The sequence below is a fragment of the Mobula birostris genome, chromosome 8, assembly GCF_030028105.1.
Source record: "Mobula birostris isolate sMobBir1 chromosome 8, sMobBir1.hap1, whole genome shotgun sequence".
NCBI lineage: Eukaryota > Metazoa > Chordata > Chondrichthyes > Myliobatiformes > Myliobatidae > Mobula > Mobula birostris.
Window position 1 is genome coordinate 128,258,236 of NC_092377.1, and position 21,439 is coordinate 128,279,674.

The 21,439-nt window shown below is 50.2% G+C and overlaps 1 protein-coding gene across 1 annotated transcript in view; it reads left to right on the forward strand.

Annotated features, from left to right (window-relative positions):
* Nucleotides 1-21,102, forward strand: part of LOC140201684 (potassium-transporting ATPase alpha chain 1-like) — a 47,995-nt gene extending 26,893 nt beyond the window's left edge. Inside the window, exons 16-23 of the mRNA XM_072266212.1 lie at nucleotides 925-1,093; nucleotides 1,649-1,803; nucleotides 2,562-2,685; nucleotides 13,095-13,240; nucleotides 15,688-15,821; nucleotides 16,081-16,182; nucleotides 19,946-20,037; nucleotides 20,849-21,102. Of these exons, the coding sequence (XP_072122313.1) occupies nucleotides 925-1,093; nucleotides 1,649-1,803; nucleotides 2,562-2,685; nucleotides 13,095-13,240; nucleotides 15,688-15,821; nucleotides 16,081-16,182; nucleotides 19,946-20,037; nucleotides 20,849-20,877 (951 nt within the window). The 3' untranslated portion in view covers nucleotides 20,878-21,102. The remainder of the gene's footprint in view (nucleotides 1-924; nucleotides 1,094-1,648; nucleotides 1,804-2,561; nucleotides 2,686-13,094; nucleotides 13,241-15,687; nucleotides 15,822-16,080; nucleotides 16,183-19,945; nucleotides 20,038-20,848) is intronic.
* The last annotated feature ends 337 nt before the right edge of the window (nucleotides 21,103-21,439 follow it).

A 21,439-nucleotide genomic window follows, 5' to 3' on the forward strand; every position in this document is an offset into this window, starting at 1 on the left:
TCCACGTCTCTGTGAACCGTCCTCCTTTGGTCCCTACACTCCTCTCTGTCTCTGTAACACCCCCCCCCCCAGTCCTTACACCCCTCCCCATACCTGTGAGCCCCCACCCACTCCCCTCCGGTCCCTACACCCCTCCCCGTACCTGTGAGCCCCCCGACCCCTACACCGCTCCTCATCTGTATGACCCCATCTGGGCCCTACACCCCTCCCCGTACCTGTGAGCCCCCACCCACTCCCCTCCGGTTCCTACACTCCTCCCTGTACCTGTGACCAGCTCCGGACCCAACACCCTTCCCTGTTTATGTGACAAACCACCCCCCCCTTCCAATTTCTCTTCCTCACCCCCTCCTTCCCTCTCGTACCTCTTTAACTCCTTCCCTCTGTCTCTGCCCCAATCCCTCACTCTCCCCCACCCCCTCCCCTCCCCACTCGTCGCTCCCCCTCCAACCCCCCCTCCACCAATGTTCCCTCTAATTTCCAATGACTGGTGTACACAAAAAACTTCCGCTGTGCAATTTTTTTGCCTTGCGACAACAATTTGTGCGCACTGAATAACTTCTTCAATAAAAACTGTATAAATAGTGCAGTTCAAAAATCTGCAGAAAAATAATTGTAACCTCCACATTGTCAGCACCATCTGCGTCAGAAACCGGAAGAGGAAATGTGATTGTGTACGATCGTGCCAACGACGTAGAGGGAGACAACCTTTTGTGTGCAGATTAAATTCCCTTGTGCGCTAGCGGCAAAAGGGGTCTGCGCACACATACCACAGAGGAAACATTGCTCTCCACACTCTCCCTCTATTTCCCCCTTCACCCTTGCCCGTATTTGTCTCTCTGTCTCTCCCCCCTCCAGGGGGTGGGGGAACCAACTGGGGTGAGCTTCCCTTGCCACTCAAAGCCTTTTGGTCCATCTTTTACCCAGGGATTCATTGTGGCTGTCACAGGGGATGGGGTGAATGACTCCCCTGCACTGAAGAAAGCAGACATCGGGATCGCAATGGGAATCGCCGGCTCGGACGCGGCCAAAAATGCTGCTGACATGATCCTCCTGGATGACAACTTCGCCTCCATCGTCACGGGTGTGGAGCAAGGTGGGAGAGCAAACTCTGTCCCATCACACACTCCCGGGGTCTGACAGAGTGAGGCTCCCTCCACACCGTCCCATCACACACTCCCGGGGTCTGACAGAGTGAGGCTCCCTCCACACCGTCCCATCACAGGGTCCCAGGGTCAGACACAGAGTGAAGCTCCCTCCACACCATCCCATCACACACTCCTGGGGTCTGACAGGGTGAGGCTCCTTCCACACTGTCCCATCACACACTCCCTCTGCTGTCCCATCACACACTCCCGGGGTCAGACACAGAGTGAAACTCCCTCCATACTGTCCCATCACACACTCCCGGAGTCAGACACAGAGTGAAGCTCCCTCCACACCGTCCCATCACACACTCCCGGGGTCAGACACAGAGTGAAACTCCCTCCATACTGTCCCATCACACACTCCCGGAGTCAGACACAGAGTGAAGCTCCCTCCACACCGTCCCATCACACACCCCTGGGGTCAGACACAGAGTGAAGCTTCCTCCACACTGTCCCATCACACAACAGACTAAATCTCTCTGTCCTTCCTTCCCATTGCTCAGGTCGACTCATCTTCGACAACCTGAAGAAGTCCATTGCGTACACGCTGACGAAGAACATTCCGGAACTGGCGCCGTACCTGATCTACATCACTATGAGTGTTCCCCTTCCTCTGGGGTGCATCACCATCCTCTTCATTGAGCTGGCCACCGATATCGTGAGTGTGGGAGCGGCCGTGTGGGTGGGGTCCTTGCGACTGATCCTGTCCCACATCCCCACAGTACTGAACCGCTTTGTCCCCGAAGAACCCAGCACACTCCTGCTCTGACCCAGTACACTCCCACTCTGTACCAGCAGAGGCTAGTAAACCCCTCCCCCAATCCCAGCACAATCACACACATCTCAGCAAAGATTGTACACTCCCAACCCATCCCAGCACACACTTCCATTCTGGCAGAGACTACCACACTTCCACAATGTACCAGCAGAGACTAGTAACCCCCATCCCAGCAGAGACAAACTCACTCCTGCTCCATCCCAGCAAGCAGAGCCCAGCACTCTCCTACTCCGTTCTAGCCAAGACCAGCGCACTCCTTTTCTATCCCAACACACCCCTGATCCATCCCAGCAGAGACCAGCACCTTCCCAGTTCACCCCATTGCACAAATATCCATCCCAGTGTACTTTTTCCCAGCAGAGACCAGCATTCTCTCAGCAGGCTCTCCAGCACACACCTCAGTACCAAACTACTCCCACCCAGCAGACACACATCGCGTCTCGACAAACACGCCATCTGTCCCAGCACAAACCCACACTGTCCCATGGCAGACCAGCACACACCCATTCATTCCCAGTGCAGTCCCCAGAACCATTCTCTTTCACCCTGTTCGCAGACCAGACTCCCCACCCCTCACACCCATCTCCCTCTGCTCCCGTCCCTGGGCTGACATCTTCCTTCTTCTCTCTCCGGAACAGTTCCCGTCTGTCTCCCTCGCCTACGAGAAGGCGGAGAGTGACATCATGCACCTGAGGCCGCGGAACCCTCGCAAGGACCGGCTGGTCAACGAGCCGCTCGCTGCCTACTCCTATTTCCAAATTGGTAGGTGCCCCCCACCCCCGTCCCGTCCCATCCTGTCCTCCCTCCCCGAGGTGTCAGGGCTCTGGGACGTTGAGTTGCAGTTGTACAAGTCATAAAGCACTTCAGCACTGTAGGATCCCACCGTACCTTTTGAGTTTGAGACTCGGACAATAATTTCCTGTCTTGAACAACATCGACTACTCCCCATTCATCCTAGACCTTGTCTGTGGCCAGAGAGGACACTAAGATCTCCGTCAAAAGCCCCAGCGATCTCCTCTCTCAATAAGATCCCATCCCTGGGGATCCATCCACCTCAATGTTCTTCAAGGGATCTACCATCTCCTCCTCTCTGATGACAGCCCACACAGACCTCTCTATCCTTACTCTGGACCACACAAACTCGGAGACCCAGTGGTATGTGGTATCTCCAACATGGAGCATTGCAGTACTGAAACAGGCCCTTCGTTCCATCTTGTCCGTGTTGTCCTGCTCTTCTGTCTAGTCTCACCTGTCTGCACCTGGACTGTATGCTGAGTTGAGTCTCTGGCTCACCACCCTCCGAGTGAAGAAGATCTCCTTAAATATCTTACCTTTCATACTAACCTTTGACCTCAACGAGGGGATAATTTTTATACCTCTATCAAATCTCTCATTCTCCTACGCTCCAGGGAATGGAGTCCAATCCTATTCAACCTTTCCCTTGAACTCAGGTTCTCGAGTCCCGGCAACATCCTTGTAGATTTTGTCTGCTCTCTTTCAATCTTATTGATAATTTTCCTGCACACTATGCTCCAAATTAGACTTCACCAACTTCTTGCCCAACTTAAACATAACATCCCAACTCCTGTGCTCAGTATTTTAATTTTTGAGGCTCTCTTTATGACCTGATCTACCAGTGATGCCATTTTCAAGGAATTATCTGTATTCATTTCTACTGAGACCACACTTGGAGAACTCTGCAGAGTTGTGCTTAATGTTCCAGCTGTAGGAGAGTGGCCATTAAAATGGGAAAAAAATGCTTTGAAGATTGACAAGGGTGTTACTGAGTCTAGAGAAAGGCAAACCAGTGCAGGGCTTGTACTGGGGTTGGTCAGGCAGCCGGGTGTGTAATGGAACAGAGCGACCCAGAGTACAAGGGCATGGGTCATTGAGAGAAGAGTCACAGGGACACTGAGCGGTAAAGAAGGTGTTGGCCACGCTGGTCTTCATCTGTCAGGGCACCGAGTACGGGAGTTGGGACGTCATGTTGCTGTTGTACAAGACATTGGTGAGCCCTCACCTGGAGAACTGTGTAGATTTTGGTCACCCCATCATAAGAAAAATGTGATTAAAATGGACGAGTGCAGAGAAAATGTCCCAGCCTGTGGCCAGGACCTCAGGCTCTGAGTTATATTGGTCAGTCTGGGTCTTCATTTCCTTGGAACGTAGGAGGATGAGAGGCAAAATGTTTAGAACGATATGAGACATGGATAAGGTGAAGGGTCAGCCTGCTCCCCAGGGAAGGGGAGTCCAAAACTAGGACTCAGGGTGAGAGGAGAGAGATTTAAAGAAGGACCTAAAGGAGAACATTTTGACCCATTGGGTGGTGAGTATATGGAACGAGCTGCCAGAGGAAGTCAGTTTGCCAGCTACTATAGTATCACTGAAGGGATACGGGCTGAACACAGAAAACTGGGACGAGCTGGACAGGTACCAGGGTCAGCTTGGGCTGTGTCACTCTGACTCAGCAGGAGAGATTGACATCCGACTCGGAATATCGGCCTCCCACCTCCCACCTCCCGGCTCTCCATCCTCACTGGCCCTCCGGCAGCTACACTGCAACTTCAGTGAGGCCACATCTGTGGTATTGCTTACAGTTCTGGTCACCCCGTTACAGGAAGGGTGTGGAGGCTTTGGAGAGGGTGCAGAAGAGATTCACCAGGGTGCTCCTGGATTAGAGGGTTTGAGCTACAAGGAGAGGTTGGGCAAACTTGGGTTGTTTTCTCTGGAGTGGGGTGGACCTGACAGAGATTTATACCATCATGAGAGGCGGAGAGAGTGTAGACAGCCAGTGTCTTTTGCCCAGGGTGAAATCTCTAATACTAAAGGACTCTGTCTATCTCACTAGTATTAAATATCTGACATAGTATTGAAGGTGAGGAGGGGTAAGTTTGAAGGCGATTTGTTTTTATTACACAGTGAGCCTGTAGTGTGCTGCCAGGGTGGTGTTGGAGGCAGATCTCTCTCTCTGACTATCTGTCCCTTAGGATGATGATGGTTCCTTTCAGTCAGTTAGTGGGGTTTATACCCCACTCCTCAGGAACAGCGTGTGCGTGAGTGGATTTTAGGTGAGTAGGGGGTTGCACAGGTCCAGACCCACCCTCTCGACATCCCCTCCCAGATCCAGCGGCATGGTGGGGTCCAACAGCTGGGGGAAGTTCTGTTGCAGTGAATGTCCAGACCAAGCTTCAATGTAAGGGATGCCCTTTCTGCGCTTCACGGCACGAGTTTACTAGATGGCTGTTGACCCTATGAGAGGGTTCATCCGCCCTTTGACAGGTCTTGTTTTTCGTCCTGCAGGGTGTCTAGCCACCCTCCTCACCAGGCAAGCCCAGTGGGGGAGCTGGTTTAGTCGCCGGCCAACTGACCATGAGACAGGTAGTACTGGGTTACGTGGTACCAGTAGCACTCAGACAAGTGACCTGACAACAAGGCAGATACGATGGATGTGGCTGTGAGGCTCTTAGATAGGCCAGTGGATGTGAAGGGATATGGACATTGTGTCTGCAGAAGGGTTTCGTTCAGGTCGGTGTTTGTGAGCCAAAGGGCCTGTTGCCTCTGCCGCGTGCCGTCCCCTCCCTCTGCCGCGTGCCGTCCCATCCTGACACGTCGTGTCTTGCAACGGCAACTGCTCTACCCACGACCACAAGGCACTACTGAGATTTTTGACGTAGAAGCCAACCTCCTGCCCAAGGACTGTTTACACCTCTCATGACCTCAGTGAAACATCCAGCATAATCAAAGGTTGAGTGCGGGTGTGAGGAGTTGAGGACAAAGCGGGGTAGCTCTTACACAGAGCGGTGGGGCACCAAGGAGCGCTGAAGAACAAGGGGTCCTAGGAATACAGGTCCATAGCTCACTGAAAGTGGCATCACAGGTAGGCAAGGTTATAAAGAGAGCATTTGGCACATTTGCCTTCATATACAAAGTACTCATCCCCCTTGGAAGCTTTCATGTTTTATTGTTTTACAGCTTTAAATCACAAGTGGATTTAATTTGGCTGTTTTTGACACTGATCAACAGCGAAAGACTCTTTTGGGTCCGAGTGAAAACAGATCTCTACAAAGTGATCTTAATTAATTACAAATATAAAACACAAAATAATTGATTGCGTTTAAGTATTCACCCCATTTATTATGACACGCCAAATCATCACTGCTGCAGCCAATTGTTTTTAGAAGTCACATAATTGGTTAAATGGATCTCACCATGTGCAGGCAAGGTGTTTCAAATGATTGAAGTAAAAACACACCTGTATCTGGAATGTCCAACTGCTGGTGAGTCAGTGTCCTGGCAAAAGAACGCTCCAAGCAACTCGCAAAAAGGTCATTGAAAAGCACAAGTCAGGAGATGGACACAAGAAAATTTCCAAGTCGCTGAATATCCCTTGGTGTACAATTAAGTCAATCATCAGGAAATGGAAAGAATATGGCACAGCTGTAAATCTGCCTAGAGCAGGCCGTCCTCAAAAACTGAGTGACCGAGCAAGAAGGGGACTAGTGAGGGAGGCCACCAAGAGACCTATGACAACTCTGGAGGAGTTACAAGCTTCAGTGGCTGAGATGGGAGAGACTGTGCATACAACGCTCTATTCTTGGCTGGTGCAGCTGTAATGAAACCAAATTTCCCTCGGGATTAATAAAGTATACCTACCTACCTATCTAACAACTGTTGCCCAGGTGCTTCACCAGTCACAGCTTTATGGGAGAGTGGCAAAGAGAAAGCCACTGTTGGGGGAAAAAAACTCACTTGGAAGGCTTGTGAAGGTAGAGGGTAAAATGAATGCAGCAAGATACAGGGAAATCTTGGAGGAAAACCTGATGCAGTCTGCAAGAGAACTGCAGTTTGGGAGAAGATTTTTTTTCCAGCAAGACAATGACTACGAGCATAAAGCCAAAGCTACACAGGAATGGCTTAAAAACAACAAGGTTAACTTCCTGGAGAGGCCAAGTCAGAGTCCAGACCCCAATCCCATTGGGAATTTATAGCTGTACTTGAAAAGGGCTATTCACTCACGATCCCCATGAAATCTAAAAGAGCTTGAGCAGTTTTGTAATGAAGGAAGGGGGGAAAATTGCAGTGTCCAGATGTGCAAAGCTGATAGAGACCTCTCCACACAGACTCAAGGCTGTAGTTGCTGCCAAAGGTGCATCTACTAAATACTGACTTGAAGGAGTTGAAACACTTATGCAATCAATTATTTTGTGCTTTACATTTGCAAATAATTTATATCACTTTGTAGAGATCTGTTATCACTTTGACACAAATGAATTTTTTTCTGATCAGGGTAAAAAAAAACAATTTCAATCTACTGTGATTCAATGTTGTAAAACACAAAACATTAAAACTTTGAGGGAGGGTGAATGGGCTCTGTTATAGGCACTGTTTCAGAGTATTGAGTACAGTGGATGGGATGTAATGGTGAAGTTGTATTAGATCTTGGTGAGGCCTAATTTGGAGTATTGTGTGGGATTCTGATCATCTACCTACATAAAAGATGTTAATAAGATTGAAAGAGTACAGAGAAAATTTACAAGGATGCTGCCAGGACTTGAGGAGCTGAGTTATAGGGAAAGGTTGAATAGGTGAGGACTTCATTCCCTGGAGAAGAGGAGATTGACAGGAGATTTGATAGAGGTACACAAATGCAGGCTTTTCCACTGATGTTGGGTGAGACTAGAGCTGGAGGTCATAGGTTGAGGGTGAAAGGTGAAATATTTAAGGGGAACCTGACAGAGAATCTCTTTCGCCGAGAGTGTGGAATAAACTGCCAACACAATTAGTTCAGTTTCAGCATTTCAGAGAAGTTTGGATAGGTACATGGATAGGAGGGGGATGGTTCAGATACAGGTCGATGGGAGAGGTATGGGGGGTCTGGTTCAGATGCAGGTCGATGGGAGAGGTATTGGGGTCTGGTTCAGATGCAGGTCGATAGGAGAGGTATTGGGGTCTCTGGTTCAGATGCAGGTCGATGGGAGAGGTATGGGGTCTGGTTCAGATGCAGGTCGATAGGAGAGGTATTGGGGTCTCTGGTTCAGATGCAGGTCGATGGGAGAGGTATTGGGGTCTGGTTCAGATCAGGTCGATGGGAGAGGTATGGGGGTCACTGGTTCAGATGCAGGCAATGGGAGAGGTATGGGGGTCTGGTTCAGATACAGGTCGATGGGAGAGGTATGGGGGTCACTGGTTCAGATGCAGGTTGACGGGAGAGGTATGGGGGTCACTGGTTCAGATACAGGTCGATGGAAGAGGTATGGGGGGGTCTGGTTCAGATACAGGTCAATGGGAGAGGTATGGGGGTCCCTGGTTCAGATGCAGGTTGACGGGAGAGGTATGGGGGTCTGGTTCAGATGCAGGTCGATGGGAGAGGTATGGGGGTCTCTGGTTCAGACACAGGTCGATGGGAGAGGTATGGGGGGTCTGGTTCAGATGCAGGTCGATGGGAAAGGTATGGAGGGGGATGGTTCAGATACAGGTCGATGGGAAAGGTATGGAGGGGGATGGTTCAGATACAGGTCGATGGGAAAGGTATGGAGGGGGATGGTTCAGATACAGGTCGATGGGAGAGGTATGGGGGTCTCTGGTTCAGATGCAGGTCGATGGGAGAGGTATTGGGGTCTGGTTCAGATGCAGGTCGATAGGAGAGGTATTGGGGTCTCTGGTTCAGATGCAGGTCGATGGGAGAGGTATTGGGGTCTGGTTCAGATCAGGTCGATGGGAGAGGTATGGGGGTCACTGGTTCAGATGCAGGCAATGGGAGAGGTATGGGGGTCTGGTTCAGATACAGGTCGATGGGAGAGGTATGGGGGTCACTGGTTCAGATGCAGGTTGACGGGAGAGGTATGGGGGTCACTGGTTCAGATACAGGTCGATGGAAGAGGTATGGGGGGGTCTGGTTCAGATACAGGTCAATGGGAGAGGTATGGGGGTCCCTGGTTCAGATGCAGGTTGACGGGAGAGGTATGGGGGTCTGGTTCAGATGCAGGTCGATGGGAGAGGTATAGGGGTCTGGTTCAGATGCAGGTCGATGGGAGAGGTATTGGGGTCTGGTTCAGATGCAGGTCGATAGGAGAGGTATTGGGGTCTCTGGTTCAGATGCAGGTCGATGGGAGAGGTATTGGGGTCTGGTTCAGATCAGGTCGATGGGAGAGGTATGGGGGTCACTGGTTCAGATGCAGGCAATGGGAGAGGTATGGGGGTCTGGTTCAGATACAGGTCGATGGGAGAGGTATGGGGGTCACTGGTTCAGATGCAGGTTGACGGGAGAGGTATGGGGGTCACTGGTTCAGATACAGGTCGATGGAAGAGATATGGGGGGGTCTGGTTCAGATACAGGTCAATGGGAGAGGTATGGGGGTCCCTGGTTCAGATGCAGGTTGACGGGAGAGGTATGGGGGTCTGGTTCAGATGCAGGTCGATGGGAGAGGTATGGGGGTCTGGTTCAGATGCAGGTCGATGGGAGAGGTATGGGGTCTGGTTCAGATGCAGGTTGACGGGAGAGGTATGGGGGTCACTGGTTCAGATGCAGGTCGATGGGAGAGGTATGGAGGTCTGGTTCAGATACAGGTCGATGGGAGAGGTATGGGGGTCTCTGGTTCAGATACAGGTCGATGGGAGAGGTATGGGGGTCTCTGGTTCAGATGCAGGTCGATGGGAGAGGTATGGGGGTCTCTGGTTCAGACACAGGTCGATGGGAGAGGTATGGGGGGTCTGGTTCAGATGCAGGTCGATGGGAAAGGTATGGAGGGGGATGGTTCAGATACAGGTCGATGGGAAAGGTATGGAGGGGGATGGTTCAGATACAGGTCGATGGGAAAGGTATGGAGGGGGATGGTTCAGATACAGGTCGATGGGAGAGGTATGGGGGTCACTGGTTCAGATACAAGTCGATGGGAGAGTTATGGGGGTCTGGTTCAGATGCAGGTCGATGGGAGAGGTATGGGGATCTGGTTCAGATACAGGTCGATGGGAGAGGTTTGGGGGTCTCTGGTTCAGGTACAGGTCAATGGAGAGCTTTGGGGGTCTGGTTCTGATGCAGGTCGATGAGAGAGGTATGGGGGTCTGGTTCAGATACAGGTCAATGGGAGAGTTATGGGGGTCCCTGGCTCAGATGCAGGTCGATGGGAGAGGTGTTGGGGTCTGGTTCAGATGCAGGTCGATGGGAGAGTTATGGGGGTCTGGTTCAGATACAGGTCGATGGGAGAGTTATGGGGGTCTGGGTCAGATGCAGGTTGATGGGAGAGGTATGAGGGTCACTGGTTCAGATGCGGGTCGATGGGAGAGGTATGGGGGTCTGGTTCAGATGCAGGTTGATGGGAGAGGTATTGGGGTCACTGGTTCAGATACAGGTCGATGGGAGAGGTATGGGGGTCACTGGTTCAGATACAGGTCGATAGGAGAGTTATGGGGGTCTGGGTCAGATGCAGGTTGATGGGAGAGGTATGAGGGTCACTGGTTCAGATGAGGGTCGATGGGAGAGGTATGGGGGTCTGGTTCAGATGCAGGTTGATGGGAGAGGTATTGGGGTCTGATTCAGATGCAGGTTGATGGGAGAGGTATGGGGGTCTGGTTCAGATGCAGGTGGATGGGAGAGGTATTGGGGTCTGGTTCAGATGCAGTTCGATGGGAGAGGTATGGGGGTCTGGTTCAGATGCAGGTCGATGGGAGAGGTATGGGGGTCACAGGTTCAGATACAGGTCGATGGGAGAGGTATGGGGGTCACTGGTTCAGATACAGGTCGATGGGAGAGGTATGGGGGTCTGGTTCAGATACAGGTCGATGGGAGAGGTATGGGGGTCACTGGTTCAGATCCAGGTCGATGGGAGAGGTATGGGTGTCACTGGTTTAGATGCAGGTCGATGGGACCAGGTGGAGTTACCATTTGGCATGGACTTGGTGGGTCGAAGGGTCTGTTTCTATGCTGTAGAGCTCTCTATGTCCACCCACCCCAGACATTCTCTCTCCTCCGCTCCCCATCGCACAAAAGCACCTAGCACCAGACTGAAGAAGAGCTTCGACCTCACTGTTAAAGAACTACTAAATGGATCTTGGTACGATCAAATGGACTTTTGACCTCACAATCTACCTTGTGATGACCTTGTTGCTAGCATCATCTTTATTATCCCTGACATATACCATGAAATTTGTTGCTTTGTGGGAGTAGTGGAGTGCCGGACATAAAAACAAAATTGCTCTGAGCAAAAGAAGTAAATGCATTATGTGAAAGAGGAATAGTGAGGCAGTGTTCATGGGTTCACTGACTGTTGAGAAATCTAATAGTGGAGGGGAGATACAGTAGCTGTTTCTCAAACATTGAGTGAGTGTCTTCAGGCTCCTGTACCTCTTTCCTGGTGGTAGGTGTGAGAAGAGTCCTTGGCCCAGACGGTATACACTACCAAGGTCACCTTACTAACTGGCTGTTTTGCTGCTGATACTTTGTGCAGCAATGAAGGTCCTTCTTCATTGCTTTTTCCGTAACAATTTTTTAATTTTGTCCAGTCACGGTTGTTTAGCCCTGAGCTGAACCCCCAAACCTGGAGGACCGATGAACTGCTTTTAGTCTGGCCTCTACCCTTTGACCTGTTTGGCATGGGTGTCCCTGCACAAGGCCCCAATTCCAGCCGATGTAACTCTCCGGGTTGTTGAGGCACACAAGTCTCCAAACCCAACGACAAGGCTGTGGTCCTCTTGGAGGGTGGTGTATCAAGAATCATCTTCATTCACCATATGTATTTTCGGAATTTGCTGTGGTGTGTAAACAACATTTAATGATCATAAAGAATTATATAAAAATAATTTGAGATTAAGGTATTGATAATGAAAAAAATGTGCATAAATACACAAATACCAGCATGTATTATCAATGTAAACAGCATTATACAGTAGAGTTTAAAGTGTTTACAGTGCCATGACTGAGGTAATACATGGAGGGGGTGGGGATGGCTAACTGGAAGGGTTGAACAGATTAACTGGCAGGGGGAAGAAACTTTTTAGATGGCACAGTTATTATTTTAATAGCCCGGTAACATTTGTAATGAACACACACAGAATGCTGAGGAACTCAGCAGGCCAGCCAGCAGCTATGGAAAAAAAGCACAGTCGATGTTTCAGGCTCTGACCCAAGGGCCTACTGAAGGGCCTCGGCCTGAAGTATCAACTGTACACTCTTTCCCATAGATGCTGCCTGGCCTGCCAAGTCTCTCCAGCATTGTGTGTACATGTTGCTCTGGATTTCCAGTATTTTCTCTCGTTTGACACGTGATGAAATAGCCTGCATGTCTGGCATGCAAAACAAAACTTTTCACCATCAGAGACGAGAGATCTTGCAGGTGCTGGAAATCTCCAGTAACTCTCACAAAATGCTGGAGGAACTCTGCAGGCCAGGCAGCACCCATGGAGAGGAATAAATGGTCGGCGATCTGGGCTGAGACCCTTCAGGGCTGGAAAGGGAGGAGGCAGAAGGGCACAAGCTGGCAGGTGACAGGTGAGGGGGAAGATGGGTGAGGTACGAGGGAGGGGTGATGAAGGGAGAAGTTGGGAGGGGAGGGGGAAGGTATCTAATAGGAAAGGAGAGTGAAACATGGGAGAAAGGGAAGGAGATGAAAGTTAGAGGGAGGTGATAGGCAGCTCATGAGGGTGAGGAGGGGTGGGAGAGCCACCAGAATGGGAGGAAGGTTGTGGGGAAAACAGAAGGGTATGGTTACAGGAAATTAGAGAGATTGGTGTTCATGCTGTCAGGTTGGAGGCCACCCAGACGGAATGTGAGGAGTTAATTTTATTATTTAGAGAGACAGTGTGGATCAGGCGCTACCGACCCACCGAGTTGCACCGCCCAGCAGCCCGCTGATTTAACCCCCGCCTAATCAGAGGACAATTTACACTGACCGATTAACCTACTAACCAGTAGGTCTTTGGACTGTGGGAGGAAACCCACGCGCTCACGGGAAGAAGGTACCAACTTTCTCACAGATAGTGCAGGAATTGAAGTCCGAACCCCAAAGCCTCAAGCTGTAATAATGTCGCACTTTGCTCCTCCAGCCTGAGAGTGGCCTCATCATGGCAGCAGAGGCGGACAAGGACGGACGTGTCGGAATGGGAAATTTAGTCGAAGTGGGGTTTTTCACTTTGGGACGTTCCAGGACAATTCACCGATAAATGTTCTGTGTTGGCAGGTGTAATCCAATCCTTTGCTGGCTTCACTGACTACTTCACGGCGATGGCCCAGGAAGGCTGGTACCCACTGCTGTGCATCGGACTACGGGCACAGTGGGAAGATCAGAGTTTAAATTCCCTGCAGGACAGCTACGGACAGGAGTGGGTAGGTCTTCCGAATCCAAGAACAAGCCGCGTACATCTGCAGTAATCTGACGCATTTATCCACTTGCCTAGATTCAGTACAGTAACAAGCCCTTCCAGCCCAACGAGCCTGCGCTGCCCAGTTACCAATTCGCCTGCCAGCCTGCACATCTGTGGGATGTGGGAAGCAGAGCACCCAAAGGAAACCCACATAGTAATGTCGAGAAGATGAAAACTCCCGTCAGACAGCGCCGGAATTGAATCCAGGCCACTGGCAACACAAGAGCACCACACCACCGTGCGCCCGCCCCGCACGTTGATCTATGAGGATGCTGCTGGGACTGGAAGCACTGAGCTATAGACAGAGGTTGAGCAGGCTGGGACTTTAATGCTTGGAGTGTAGGAGACTGAGGGGCGACCTTACAGATGTGTGTAACATCACGAGGGGCCGAGATAGGGTGAATGCACACAGTCTTTGTGCATGAACCTGTCAACCTGCACTAATCCTTTCCGATGCACCACGGACAGTATCCTGTCCGGATGCATCACAGTTTGGTAGGACTGCCTCTCGGTTCATGACCACAAGAGACTGCAGAGAGTTGTGGACACAGCTCAGCATGTCATAGAAACCGAACTCCCCTCCGTCTACACTTCTCACTGGCTCGGTAAAGCGGCCGACATAATCAAAGACCGGTCAGCTGGTGGCGCAGTGAGATCAGCGCCAGGTTCGAGAACGGAGGTTCCCGAGTTCGATCCAGTGACAGACCGCTCCCGAGCGCACTCTCCATCTGGGCAGGGTTGATGTCGAGCTCGCACCTCGACCTCGTAAAAAAGCACTGCCACCTCCAGTTTAAGTTCCCACGCGGAATATTATGGAGGATCAAATACCAATCACACACCCCAGACATCCTCTCTCCTCCCCAACACCCCTCCCCCCCAAATCAGGCAGAACATACAAAAGCTTGAAAGCTCGTACCACCAGGCTCAAGGACTGCTTCTATCCCGCTGTTTTAAGACTATTGAATGGCCCCCTAGGTGGACTCTGGACCTCACAATCTACCTTGTAATGACCTCGCACCTTATTGTCTGCCTGCACTGCACTCTCTCTATAGCTGCTACACTTTATTCCGCACTCTGTTATTGTTTACCTTGTTCCACCTCAATGTACTGTGTGATGATCTGCATGAACAGTGTGCAAGACAGGCTTTGCACTGCATCACAATGCATGTGGCAAAAACAAACCAATTCCAATACAGTTTCCCAAGAACTAGAGGGCACAGGTTTAAGGTGAAAGGGGGAGATTTAATTGAATCAGAATATAGTTTATTATAACTGACATATGTCATAAATTTGTTATTTTGTGGCAGCAGGACTGTGCAAGACATAAAGATGAGTGTAAGTTACAAAAATAAATAAATCGTGCGAATAAGGAAGCTGAGGGCAATGTTTTCAGCCAGAGGGTGATCGGTATGTGGAACGAGCTGCCAGAGGAAGTGGTTGAGGCAGGTACATTAACAGCATTTAGAAAACACTTGGACAGGTACAGTGATAGGAGGGATACAGGTCAAAGCAGGCAAATGGATAGGAAAGTGCAATGCACGCGCGCACACACATTCACACACAATGCTGGATGAACTCAGCAAGGCAGGCAGCGTCAATGGAGGAAATGGACAGTCGGTTTAGACCAGGCTTAGAGGAATAATGAGAATGGTGGTCAGTGTGGACCAGTTGGCCCAAAGGCCCATTTCTCTGTGCACTGTGGAATTGGAATTGGTTTATTATGGTCACATTATGGTACAACATTCTGGTTTATTATGGTACAACTACAGAGAAAGTGTAGTGCAAGGTGCCAAATCATAGTGAGGTAGATTACAAGGTCAAGAGTCCATCTTATCCTACTGTTCAATGGTCTTATAACAGCGGGGTAGAGGCTGTCCTTGAGCCTGGGGGTACGTGTTTTCAAGCTGTTGTATTTTCTTTCTGATGGAAGAGAAGGAGAAGAGAGAATATCCAGGGTGGGTGGGGTCTTTGGTTACTCTGGCTGCTTTACTGAGGCAGCAGGAAGTGCAGACGGAGTCCATGGAGGGGAGGCTGGTTTCTGTGATGTGCTGAGGTGTCCACAGCTCTCTGCAGTTTTTTTACTTACAGTCACAGGCCAAGTAGTTGCCGCACCAAGATGGGACGCTTTCTATGGTGCTTCGATAAAAATCAACGAGGATCGATAGGGACGTGCAGAACTTCTTTGGTGTCCTGAGGACGTTGAAGTGTTGGTGAGCTTTCGTGGCTGTGACATCACCACGGTCGGACCAGGACAGGTTATTGTTGGTGATGTTCAGTCCTGGGAGCCCCGGTGGCAGGAGTGGGCCGGGAGCTCCCCCCGTGTGGCGGGAGTGGACTGGTACTGCTCTCTCTCTCTCTCTCTCTCTCACCCCCTGGCTCAGCCCACCTCCGATTTGTGTCCCCCACCAGACTTACTGGCAGCGCAGATACCAGCAGTACACTTGCTACACCGTCTTTTTCATCAGCATTGAGATGTGCCAGATAGCTGACTGCCTCATCAGGAAGACGCGCCGCCTCTCCATGTTCCAGCAAGGGGTCTTCAGGTGAGTTTGTCCAGTTTGTCAGATGCCCATGTCTACGTGTGCCATGTAAAACTTAACTACAGTAACATTACAGGCACATAGCATCACAGACACAACAGTCACAAGAAAAAGATAACTTGTACGATAAAGAAGACCACTAGCATTGAAGGGAGCTGTGTAGGGGCTGGAGCGGCTCTCAGAAATGGGGAGTGAAGTAGGGGCCAGAGGATGTTGCACTGTGTGAACTGACTGGGTTGTTTTGCACTTCATGTCTCTGCAGAAACAAGGTGCTGCTGTCTGCCATCATCTTCCAAGTGCTGCTGGGTAACTTCCTGTGTTACTGTCCCGGGATGCCCAACATCTTCAACTTCATGCCCATACGGTGCGTATGTCTGGCGTAGAGCTGAGTACGAAACCTGTTACAGCCGGTAACCCCTACGCCTCTCCCTGTCTGAGATCCCTTCTGGTCCTTACGCCCTTTGCTGTCTCTGAGAGACCACGGTAGTGCAGTGACTAGCACAACACCAACAGTGCCAGCGACCCGGTTCAATCGTCGCTGCTGCTGTTAGGAGCTTGTACTTTCTCCCTGTGACTGCACGGGTTTCCCCTGGGTGCTCCGGGTTCCTCCAACAGCCCAGAGATGTACAGTTGGTAGGTTAATTGGTCTCTGTAAATTGTCCTGTGGTTAGGGTAGGGTTAAATCTGGGGTTGCTGGGTGGAGTGGCTCGAAGGGCGAATTCTGCACAGTACTTCAATAAATAAAAAGACCGTAAAACATAGGAGCAGAATTAGGCCATTTGGCTCATTGACTCTGCTCTGCCATTCCATCATAGTTCTACATTTTTTTCCAGTCCATTCCAGAATCTATTGATTATTGAAAGATCACTACTAATGCCTCCACAATCTCTTCAGCCACCCCTTTCTGGAGCGTAGACCATCTGGTTCGGGTAACTTATCAGACCTTTCACCTTCCCAAGCACCCTCTCCTTAGTAATAGCAACTACTTCTGCGCCCCCCCCCCCCGACACTCTCAAATTTCTGGCATACTGCTGGTGTCTTTCACAGTGAAGAATAATGCAAAATACTTGTCCATTTCTTTAAGCCCTGTTGCTACCTCTCCAGTGTCATTTTCCAATGGTTCACTATCCACTTTTATTCTTTATATATTTTTTTAAAAAATAACTTTTGGTGTCCCCTTTTATATTATTGGCTAACTTGCCTTTGTATTTCATCTTCTCTCCCCCTCTGGCATTTTAGTTGTCTTCTGTTGGTTTTTTTAAAACTTCCCAATCTTCTAGCTCCCCACTAATTTTTGCTACGTTATATGCCCTCTCTTTTACTTTTATACTGTTCACTTCCCTTGTCAGCAATGGTTACATCATCCTCCCTTTAGAATACTACTTCTTTGGGATGAATCTATCCTGCGCCTTACAAATTGCTTCCAGAAACTCAAGGCATTGCTGTCCTACTGTCATCCCTACCAGTGTCTCCTTCCAATCAACTTGAACCAGCTCCTCTCTCATGCCCCTTCCTTTACTCCACTGTGATACTAATAAGTCAGATTTTAGCTTCTTCCTGGCTGAATTCCATCATATTATGATTGCTGTTTCCTAAGGGTTCCTTTACCTTAAGCTCCCTAATCAATTCTGGTTCATTACATGGCACTCAATCCAGACTGCTGATCCCCTAATGGGCTTGACTACCAGCTGCCTTAAAAAGCTAAATCATAGGCATTCTACAAATTCCTTCTCCTGGGGTCCAGCACCAACTTGATTTCCTAATCTACCTGCATATTAAAGTACTCCCATCATAACACTGCCCTTTTGACACACCTTTTTATGATCTCCCATTGAAATTTGTCACCCACATCCTGGCTACTGTTTTGTGGTCTGTAGAATAACTCCCATCAGGGTCTCTTTAAGCTTTCAATTTCTTAACTCTACCCACAAGGATTCTACATTTTCCAGTGCTATGTCACCTCTTTCGAAGGATTTGACTTCATTTTTTTTTACCAACAGAGCCACCCACCCGCTCTGCCTGTCCTTTTGATACAATGTATATCCTTGAAGGTTAAGCTACCAACTGAAATCTTCTTTCAGCTATGGCTCTGTGATGCCCACATCATACCTGAATCTCTAAATGTGCTACAAGATAATTTACCTTGTTCTGTATACTGCGTGCATTCAAATATAACACTTTCAGTTCTGTCAACACACATCAAAGTTGCTGGTGAACAGAGCATCTCTAAGAAGAGGTACGGTTGATGTTGAGATGCTGCCTGGCCTGCTGCATTCACCAGCAACTTTGATGTGTGTTGCTTGAAATTCCAGCATCTGCAGATTTCCTCGTGTTTGCACTTTCAGTTCTGTGTTCGTCACCCTTTTCAATTTTGCCTTCACATTTCTGGAAGTTAAATTCTTATCTCTTGTTAAACTTTTTCTCTTTTAATTTATTCTGGACACTTTCATAAACTCTCTAGCACTTCCCTTCATTTTACTTGATCCTCACGTTTTCCCCCCCAAAACTTTTGAACCAACTTTCCCAGACACTGGAATACTCTGACCCTGGCAATATCTGGGGGTCTCCGGGGAATCTCCTCTGCTCCCTCTCTAGTGCAGTCACCTCCTTCCTACAGTGCGGTAACCAGAACCGTACACAGTACCCCAGCTGTGAGCACAGGAGATGGCAAACACTGCAATCGAGAGCAATGTACGATCTGCTGGAGGGACTCTGGGTCAAGCTGCATCGGTGGGGAGTTGGGTGGTTGATACTTTAGGCCGAGACCCTGCATTGACGCTTTGTATGGTTGCACCCTCCCCCCCTCCCCAACCCTTATACCCCCCATCCCAACCAGTGAAGGCAAGTATCCTGGATATCTTCACCTCCTCATCTACCTGTACCTTTACAAACCCCTTTTTACACATCCACCACAGTTCCTTGGTAAGGCAACTGCTCTGCCCGTGACCGCAAATGACTGTCGAAAGTTGTGGACACAACTCGGCACATCACAGAAACCAGCCTCCCCTCCAGGGACTCTGCCTACATTTCTCGCTGCCTCGGTAAAGCAGTCAGCATAACCAAAGACACGACCCACCCCAGACATTCCCTCTTCCACCCCTCCCTGTGAGCAGAAGGTACAAAAGCCAGAAAGCTCGTACCACCAGGCTGTTACGCTCTTGCACTGCACTCTCTATAGCTGTGGCACTCCCCTGCATTCTGTTACACACCTGACTGCACCAGCCCCCAGGGTTTAGATGCTCTGGTTCGCTGGAGTGTGGATAACTGGCGCGGTCCCTTTGAAGATCCAGGCCCGCTCTGCTAATTGGCGGCCTTGTTTTGGCACCGAGATTGGACGTTTAAAGAGCACCTGAACTCCGGTTCGGTACTCAACCTTGGCTCATTCTGTGATTGCGTAAAGGATTTCTGTCTCGTTTGGATTCTCATCTAGTCTCGTCAGGTTCTGGGCTAGCATCTAATCAAGAACCTGTTCTCGTCTCAGTCTCAATTCTAGTCTTGGATACTCAAGTACCTGGGTCCTTACCATCTTCGCCTGGGCCTCGTCTCAGTTACTGTCTCACCCTGTTCTCAGTGCTCTGTAATGATCTCATCTGCATGAACAAAGATGAAAGATTAGCTTGCACGTGGAAACAGAGTGAAATGTTTCATTTGCATCAGCGGCCAATGAGGATGTGCTGGGGGCAGCCTGCACCTATGCTTCCAGTGCCAGCATAGCTTGCCCACCACTCCCTACTGTACCCCCAACCCGTACATCATTAGAAAGTGGCGCAGTCACAGGGCGAAGCTACAAACAGCAGGGGGAGTTGAACCCATGTTACTGGTGCTGCAAAACACTATACTAACCACTGTGCTGTGCTCTGCTAACAGCCCCAGAATACAGGACAAGCTTTACACTGAACCTCGGTATGTGTGACAATAGCAATCCAATCGCAGTCCTCGGATTCGTACACATCCTCGGTCCATCCACACTGCCAACAGCCCCACCAATTACTGCGGGATACCCCTATCCCACTTCCCAACTTCTGGGATAATATTTCACGTGGTATTGACCAACGATGTTGGTGAGTATGAGGGATGGGGGAGTAGTTGGCACAGTAACGTAATAGGCTGTGGTTCTTCTTCTGCAGAGGGCAGTGGTGGCTCGTACCGATGCCTTTTGGCTTATTGATATTCATTTACGACGAGATTCGGAAGCTGGGAGTTCGACGACATCCTGGCAGTGAGTACTGAAGGAACTGTTCCATCTCACATACATGTACTCCCTCTGCACCGTTCCATCACACACTCCCAGGGTCAGACAGAGTGAAACTCCCTCTGCACCGTCCCATCACACGCTCCCGGGGTCAGACAGAGTGAAACTCCCTCTGCACCGTCCCATCACACTCTCTCGGGGTCAGACAGAGTGAAACTCCCTCTGCACCGTCCCATCACACTCTCTCGGGGTCAGACAGAGTGAAACTCCCTCTGCACCGTCCCATCACACTCTCTCGGGGTCAGACAGAGTGAAACTCCCTCTGCACCGTCCCATCACACGCTCCCGGGGTCAGACAGAGTGAAACTCCCTCTGCACCGTCCCATCACACTCTCTCGGGGTCAGACAGAGTGAAACCCGCTCTGCACCGTCCTATCACACTCTCTCGGGGTCAGACATGGAGTGAAGCTCCCTCTACACCATCCCATCATACTCTCCCGGGGTCAGACACAGAGTGAAGCTCCCTCTGCACAATCCCATCACACACTCCTGGGGTCAGACAAAGTGAAGCTCCCTCCACACCGTCCCATCACACACTCCCCGGGTCAGACACAGAGTGAAGCTCCCTCCACACTGTCCCATCACACACTCCTGGGTCAGGCACAGAGTGAAGCTCCCTCCACACTGTCCCATCACACACTCCTGGGTCAGGCACAGAGTGAAGCTCCCTCCACACTGTCCCACCTCACACTCCCAATCCAGATCACTCTGGTAACTACCTGTTTCGCTTCCGGCTTCCTTTAGAACTGAAATTCTCTCTCTCTCTCTCTCTCCATAGGTTGGTGGGACAGAGAACTTTATTACTAAAATGCCTACAACTCAGCCACAAGCCTCAAAGCCAATCCCTGATTTTATTTGCCAGATTTTCCTAGTGCAGACAACTTATTTATGAAGTGCGTGTTAATCATTGTCTCCATGTGCAGCGTTGCGAGATTTGGTGAGTGTGATTGAGAAGGCAGCTTAATGCAGTGTCTTGGAAGCTAATCATTGTAGAATAAATCTCATTTTAACACAAAATTCAGGACAGACCTTTGTCATTGTGTCATGCAACATAACACACATCAGCTGGGAGCAGGTCCACAACTTCCAGAGCTGGTGGCAGGTCTCATGCAGACAGCTGATGGAGTGAGACCAATGGGGTGCAGGAACATGGGGACCAGAAATGCGCACCCGGCCTGGGTCTGACTCAGGGTCCGGAACTGTGCCCAATGCTTCTGGTGTGGGTCTGACCCAGGGATACGGAGACTGGAACTGTGCACGGTGCTCCCAGCCTCGGTCTGACCCGGGGATACGGAGACTGGAACTGTGCACAGTGCTCCTGGTGTGGGTCTGACACGGAGATCTGGAGACTGGGACCGTGTATGGTGCT